The 7,942-nt window shown below is 49.4% G+C and overlaps 1 protein-coding gene across 1 annotated transcript in view; it reads left to right on the top strand.

The window, feature by feature from the left end:
- The first annotated feature begins 378 nt into the window (after window positions 1–378).
- celsr3 (cadherin, EGF LAG seven-pass G-type receptor 3) overlaps window positions 379–7,942 on the top strand; it is a 74,472-nt gene continuing 66,908 nt past the window's right edge. Inside the window, exon 1 of the mRNA XM_088407514.1 lies at window positions 379–5,819. Coding sequence (XP_088263640.1) covers window positions 734–5,819 — 5,086 coding nt within the window. The 5' untranslated portion in view covers window positions 379–733. The remainder of the gene's footprint in view (window positions 5,820–7,942) is intronic.

Genomic DNA, 7,942 nt, shown 5'->3' with positions numbered 1-7,942 from the left:
TATCATGAGTAAGATAAAAGTCAAAGAATCCTGCTAACATCCTACCCCGATGAATAAAATAAGCAACAATAACAAATAATAATGATAATTATAATAAAAGTTTCATCAAACCACTGAATAAACTTTTAAAACATTATAAAAGCATCAAGCGGCTTTAGAAAATGGATGGATGGGTGGCTGTCCCTCAAATTTGTTTATTTCAAAATTATTATTATTTATCATATTTAATTTTCTCCTCCAATTGAAAGAAAGGTGCAGGTTGTTGCAAGGCTTTAAGATGCTTTTGGCTAAACGTTCTCATCAGTTTTGCCGGGACCGATAAGGGGGAGGGGAGACACGGGAAAGAGGAGGAGAGTTTGATTGTGTGTGTGTGCGGATGCTGGAGGCGTGCGCGGACGCCAGGGGTGTGCGTGCGCGTGTGTGTTCGTGAGAGAGGCAACCAGTGAGAGCGTGAGCCATGTTGGATGTGAGTGAAGGTGTGGAAAGATGCTGCCGCCGCCGCTGCCGCCGCGCAGCTCCTGACGCACACATCCCGAGCATCGCGCACCACAGCGGGTAGATGCCAACTCTCCAGGCTGAGGAGGAGACGGGGGAGCCTGGGGGAAGGGTTCGGGCGGTGCCGGCGCTCCTGAAAGTAGCGAGGAGGAAAGAGAAGTGACCGGGGAAGAAGGAAAGACGAGAGATAGGTGGAGGAGGAAAAAGGAGGGGAGAGCTCCGGAAAGGAAGAGACTAAATGGCTACACGGCTCCCGGGCTTCACCCCGCTCTCGCCTCTGGGTCTTCACCTGCTTCTCTTCCTCGGCTCTTTGTTCGCCTTTACCCCGCGGACGGTGAATGCAGCGGGGGCTTCCGACCTGGGCCGGCCGTCCCCCCGCCAGAGGGATGCCGGTAAAGCGAGCGAGCGGCGCGAGCGAGGATGGGAGCCGCCGGGAGACAGCGGGACGCAGCCGGAGGGAGGAGAACCATCACCAGCAGCAGGAGGGATGCCGGGGCCACGAGGGGAGGCACGCGAAGGAGTCGGGACGTTTTGGAGGAGCGGGGACGAGCCGCCGATTCCACCTCCTCCTTACGTCCCCCCCGGTGTGACACGCAGCAGCGGCTCTGGATGGGGGTGGCGGAAGGGCGTTGCTCCGCTTTGCACATCGGCCGCCGACACATCTTCGCCGGTTCGGAGCGGTAAAAAACGGACAGTACAAAGGACTACCGGAGCGTGCGCGCTGCCACGGCCACACCTAACGCAACGTGGCGCAGCCTTTGTGCGAGCGTTTGGCCTGCGCGACGCACCCGGAAGTGGAGGAAGGAGTGGCGAAGGGCTGTGGGAGAGGGCTCGTGAGGTGAGGGGACTCGCTGGCCCCTCCGCCTTTCACAAACCGGCACCGGACCCCGTGCCTTGTCGCATCCTCTCTCATTTTGGATACAATCCAACGTGGCTTGAGATTTCTGATCATTCACCAGAGTCACACTCTTGTTTTTGCAACAATCCACTTTGGAGCCATGCATCAAATTTGGGTGACATTTTAAATTCTCTTGCATTCGGTGTTTTCCAGCACCAAAAGGCATGTGATGATGATGATGAAGATGATGATGATGAGGGTGGTGGTGGCACCATGGTCAGGACGAGAGCTGGTAATTGTTCTCATTTGGGCAGGCACTGCGTTATCGACCCGAGCAGCATCCGAGCGGGGGCTGTGGGGGGCTCCTGGACCAAGCACGTTAGGGGGGAGGAAGAGGGCAGATGTAGCGCACCGGCAACGTTTAGGTGCCGAGCCATGGATGAGAGGCGGGCTGGGAGAGACAGAGGAGGGGTAAGCCAACGCAACAAATGCATTAACTCATCTAATTATGCAGATAATGATTTGGCTTTTGTGAGTCTGACTCAACAGCGTAGGGCTGATAATGAGGGAAAAGCTGCAGCTACAACTGGGGGACGAAGCGGTGAAGTCCAGGTAGACAAGAGGGAGGCTACTAGTGGTTATTTTCGCTATTTGAATAGACTAGGACGGTGTTGTGAATTGTCTGCTGCGTTTACGGGCCTCGGGGGAGGGATAACTCAGGGGAATCCCGTCCTCCAATTTAAACTCGGCAACATCAGAGAAACGCAAGGTCAGTCTTTTATATGTAACAAAACGCATCAGGGCTTACAAGCAGGCTGCGATGCCAAAATTGAACCTACTGAACTTTTCCGTATGCCTCCTGAAAAAGTTAAGGCAACTTCAGAGGCAGCTGTGCCAGCATTTTCTATGCAAGACATGTTTGCTGCTCACTCAACCAAGCTGAGTCATTTTTTGCTACATGATTTCGTTTTGGCAAAGCAACCTCCTTTCCGTTCTCAAATGAACCTGACCACTTGGTCTTGTGAATTTCCGATTGTTCCCCTGTCTGCAAGGGACGAGTTTATTTCAGCACTTCGGACAGCTCCCTTGAATGTTGCCGCGTTTCCGTGGCGGAGATACAACATTAACAGTAATAATAACAATGAAGAAGAAAAGAGAGCGAAGGCAACACGCGGTTTTGGTGAATCGGAAATGACTATGTCCAATGAGCATTCGTTAGATGATGTCAGACCATCTAAAAGGCGCCAGATGGGGGTAAAGGGAGGAGAGAGGAGGGAGGGCGAGGCTGAGAGGGACGGGCTGGAGGGCCCTGCTAGGGGAAGAAAATTACAGGTGGGGGAGGGCGAGTTAATGGGAGAGAGAGGACCGTGGGGAGAAGGGGAGGATGAGAGGCAAAGCGAGAGGGGCACAACAAAGCCAGGCCAAGCTGAGGAAAAAGAGGTAGAGGGAGGGAAGGGTCAGGATAGGTTCAGTAGCGCTGCCACCATCAGACAGTCAGATATGGAGAGATGGAAGAAAGAGAGCCCGGCTGATGAAAGCCACGAGGGTGAGAGGGAGCCGGAGGGGGAAGCCGAGGAGAGGCGCAGTTCAAGGGGAGAGAGGAGCCTGGAAAGCCTGATAATAAAGGCAGATGATAAAACCTTGCTGGAAGAAAAGGCGGACAAGGTTTTGATACCGTGGCCTCGCTCTCGACGGGCAGCTAACAAACATCCTCATTTCTCCCTGTATAACTACCAAGTCCAAGTAGCTGAGAATCAGCCACCTGGGACCTCTGTTATTGTCATGTCGGCCACAGACCCCGACGCAGGGGAAGCGGGCAGGGTCAGCTACAGCATGGCTCCACTGATGAACAGCCGGTCATCTGACTATTTCCACATCCACCCCGATACTGGCTTGATCACCTCCACGCAGATTTTAGACAGAGAACACATGGATCTGCATTATTTCCGAATCACGGGAACCGATCACGGCTCCCCTCGTCTCTCGGGCACCACGATGGTAGCCATAACCGTTGCAGATCGCAACGATCACTCACCTATTTTTGAGCAAACAGAATACCGCGAGACCATCAGGGAGAATGTAGAGGAAGGCTATCCTATCCTTCAGCTGAGAGCGACTGATTTGGACTCCCCGGCCAACGCTAATATCCGTTACCGCTTTGTCGGCGACTCCGCCACAATTGGGAGAGCTGCCTTTGAGATAGACCCACGTTCCGGGCTGATAACAACCCGCGGAGTTGTCGACCGGGAAACTAACGAGCACTACACGCTGCAGGTGGAGGCTAGCGACCAGGGCAAGGAACCGGGCGCCCGCTCAGCCACGGTTAAGGTGTTCATCACCGTGTTGGATGAAAATGACAACGTGCCTCAGTTTAGTGAGAAGCGTTATGTGGTGGCGGTCAAGGAGGACGTGAGACCTCACTCGGAGATCCTTCGCGTGTGCGCCACAGACCAGGACAAGGACAGCAACGCTGCGGTTCACTATAACATCATCAGTGGGAACAGTCGCGGCCAGTTTTCCATCGACAGTGTCACGGGGGAGATCCAGGTGGTGGCCCCTCTGGATTACGAGGCCGAGCGGGAGTACACGCTCCGTGTCCGTGCGCAAGACAACGGGCGACCGCCGCTTTCCAACAACACCGGCATCGTAAGCGTCCAGGTGACAGACGTCAACGACAACCCTCCTATCTTTGTCTCCACGCCGTTTCAAGCATCCGTACTTGAAAGTTCACCGGTTGGAAGCTCCATCCTCCACATCCAAGCCATCGATACCGACGCCGGCGACAACGCGCGCCTGGAATACAGATTAACCGGCACCAGTTCCGACACACCGTTCGTCATCAACTCTGCGACGGGCTGGGTCACTGTCAAATCCATTCTTGACAGAGAATCCGTCGAACACTATTTCTTCGGTGTGGAAGCCAGGGATTATGGGATGCCACCTCTATCTGCCACAGCAAGTGTGACAATAACAGTTATGGATGTTAACGATAACCACCCGGAGTTTTTGCAAAAAGAATATTATGCCCGTCTGAATGAGGACGCCGTGGTCGGAACGAGCGTGGTGACTGTCACGGCTATGGATCGAGATGTCAACAGTGCTGTGACATATCAAATAACGGGTGGGAACACGAGGAACCGCTTTGCTATTAGCACCGCAGGGGGTGCTGGGCTGCTCTCCTTAGCCCTCCCACTGGACTACAAACAGGAGAGGCGCTATGTTCTAACCGTCACTGCCTCAGACCGCACGCTCCATGACACCTGTCAGGTGCACATCAACATCACTGATGCCAACACGCACCGGCCTGTATTCCAGAGCGCGCACTACTCTGTTAGTGTGGATGAGGACCGACCAGCCGGGAGCACTGTGGTTGTCATCAGCGCAACGGATGACGATGTCGGTGAAAATGCCCGTATCACATACTTTCTGGAGGACAATATACCTCAGTTTCGCATTGATCCTGCATCAGGCGCTATCACGTTGCAGACAGAGCTCGATTATGAGGACCAAATGACCTACACTTTGGCTATAACAGCCAAAGACAACGGTATACCACAGAAATCAGATACGACATACGTGGAGGTGAACGTCAACGACGTCAATGACAATGCGCCTCAATTCCTCAGCCCCAGATACCAGGGAACCGTCAGCGAAGATGCCCCTCCCTTCACCAGTGTCCTCCAAATCTCAGCCACCGATCGGGATGCGCACGCCAATGGCCGTGTCCAGTACACTTTCCAAAATGGCGAAGACGGAGATGGGGACTTTACCATCGAACCGACATCCGGCATTGTGCGAACTGTTCGCCGCTTGGACCGCGAGAGTGTGCCATTTTACGAGCTGACGGCATATGCCGTTGACCGAGGCGTACCCCCGCAGCGAACACCCGTCCACATCCAAGTGACCGTTCTTGACGTTAATGATAACGCCCCGGTCTTCCCCGCTGATGACTTTGAGGTTCTCGTGAGGGAAAACAGTGCTGTGGGCTCTGTGGTGGCCCAGATTACAGCCACAGACCCAGACGAGGGCGCCAATGCCCAAATTATGTACCAAATAGTAGAGGGCAACATCCCGGAGATATTCCAGATGGACATCTTCTCAGGGGAGCTGACGTCACTTATTGATCTCGACTACGAGGCTCGCAACGAGTACGTCATCGTGGTCCAGGCCACTTCGGCTCCTCTCGTCAGCCGGGCTACCGTGCGGATCAAATTGGTGGACCAGAATGACAACAAACCAACACTGCAGGACTTCCAAATTATTTTCAACAACTTTGTGTCAAACCGATCAAACAGTTTCCCCAACGGGATAATCGGGAGGGTTCCCGCCAACGATCCTGATGTATCTGACCGGCTCTACTACACGATTGACAGGGGGAACGAGCTTCACCTGCTGCTGCTCAATCACACCAGCGGGGAGATCCGACTGAGCCGTAAACTGGATAATAACAGGCCGCTGGTGGCTCCCATGCTGATCACTGTCACAGGTAAGAGCCCACAAACGGGGACACGGAAGGGAAGTGGGTCTGGGAGGCGTACAAGTCGTAGAAGATAACCGACTACTCCACAGGTTTGTTAGCATGGGGCTGAAAGGCTTACAAAGCTTTTTTTTTTTCCTCTCACCTTTTGGATTGAGGAACGGTGAGTGAACAAGCCAGGGAACAATTTCATGAATTGCGTGAAGGTGTAAATGTCAATGTTCATGTAGTTAAACAACTTTCAAACTATGTGCTTCAAAAAAAAAAAAAGAGAAAGGAAAAAAGGATTCTTCGATGAGTTGCTTGGAGTTATCTGAAGTACAGAGTGTGTGCGTGCATTGCGTGTGTTTACAGAACATTCAACTTGCTAATTAAATTCCATTGCTTTTGTACCGGGATCAATGGTGACAACATCCATTTATAAATCCACTATTCATTTTGCTGTGGTTTGAGGAGAGAATAGAGCTGGAAACTCAATGGGTTGGATAGTCAATGAAAAATAACGAGGTACTAAATAAATTCTTTCATGCAACTTGAATCACTTTAATAGCATAACTTTCATTATTAATTTTGCAAGTTTGACCTTGGCTGTTGTTAATTAACAATAATGCATTGTGAGCCAGTTTTAGTAACGAGTTTGATATTGATTCATTCCAGGCCCCTTTAAAATGATATATGATAGATAGTGGTAGTTCAAAAACTGAGTTAATTACAGCAATTTGAATGTTGCCATGTTAAAATCGCTAGTTTAAAGTTTTGGCATGTTCATCTTTCAGTGATTAGCATCATCTACTAATCCCTTATTTTCATACTCTCGGGTTAAAGTTTGAACCTTTTGGCTGATGGGAAATGAAAGTCAAGACCTTAAGGAAGGTTATTTTTGTTGAAATCTCAAAATGGACATCTCTGTTGAAAATGGATGCTTTTGTCAATAACTCAAAACTAATTTCTCCGAGATAATCCTGGTTTTGTGAAAATGCATCACAAAATGAGTAAATATGAAATCTAAACCAATCGCATTATTTTCCACGGAGACATCCACGTACTTTGGCGATTTCTCCGTACGGATCACCGATTAAGTCGAGCGAAACCTGGCCCTCTTGGACACAAACGAACTGTTGTTCAAAAACCATTTGAGACCATCGGTCGGCGCTTGATTCTGAGCCTTATGACGAGAAATCTGAAGAAAGTACCGTATTTCACTGCATGCTTTTATTTCCTTTTCGGCGGTTTACATATACAGGTATTATTCATATTTGATTAATAAGTGGCACATGCTCATCTATTGTCTCATATCCAGTAAGAAACGTGAGGAATCTTCAATTATTAATAGGACTCAATGGATGGAAGACTTCATCACAGATAAGCATGTATGTGTGTTGTGGACTTTTAAATGAGGCGAAACGACGCCCTTCTGACTTGTTCTACAGAGCATTCAGCTTCCCTGAACTGACTCACAGTGTGTATTCATATGAGATTCTGCCACTATCTCGCCCCTCCAGGATGTGACAGTTATGAGATTATAATGAAACTACAGTCAGCAGCAGTCAGGCTCGGAGCAACGCTGTCACTTTCTCACTCTCTCGCTCAATCTGTGTGCGTGCGCTCGTGTGTGTGTGAGTCCTTTTTTTTAATTCTATACTAGTGATGGAACTTTTGGTTCTTTAAAGGGAAACGTTACTTCACAAAGTGTTTGTTTATATAAAAAGAGGCGTTCAAATGAATGGCTCTTATGTTTTTTAGTGTTTTCATTTTTCGTCAAAATTTGGGATTAGTGATTCATCGCAATTCCTTTCCTATTTTAAGAGTTTAAGTCTGAGATGTCAAACTCGTTAGGGTTAAATCAGGTAAAATCATACTTTTTATCTTAGAAACAATTAGTGTCTATGTAGGTTTTTGCACGCCAGCCTGGTCCAAATTCCTGGCGGATGAATAGTGGGGTCAACTGTAAATATGTTGTTCAAAAGTAAATTAAAAATGAAGTAAAATAAATTACTTTTTGGGCCCCGATGTATCCCATGCTATTTTTCCTTGAATGAATGAACATTTTCTATGATTTTTTTTTCCATGTGTTTATAGAACACAAATTTAGTATAGAACACATAATCAGATAAATAAAAAAAAAAATTGAT

Source organism: Hippichthys cyanospilos, chromosome 2, assembly GCF_059441005.1.
Source record: "Hippichthys cyanospilos isolate Australia breed blue-spotted pipefish chromosome 2, RoL_Hcya_1.0, whole genome shotgun sequence".
In the NCBI taxonomy this organism is placed as follows: Eukaryota; Metazoa; Chordata; class Actinopteri; order Syngnathiformes; family Syngnathidae; genus Hippichthys; species Hippichthys cyanospilos.
The sequence above is the reverse complement of the archived record's forward strand: the minus strand, read 5'-3'. Positions and strand labels throughout refer to the sequence as shown.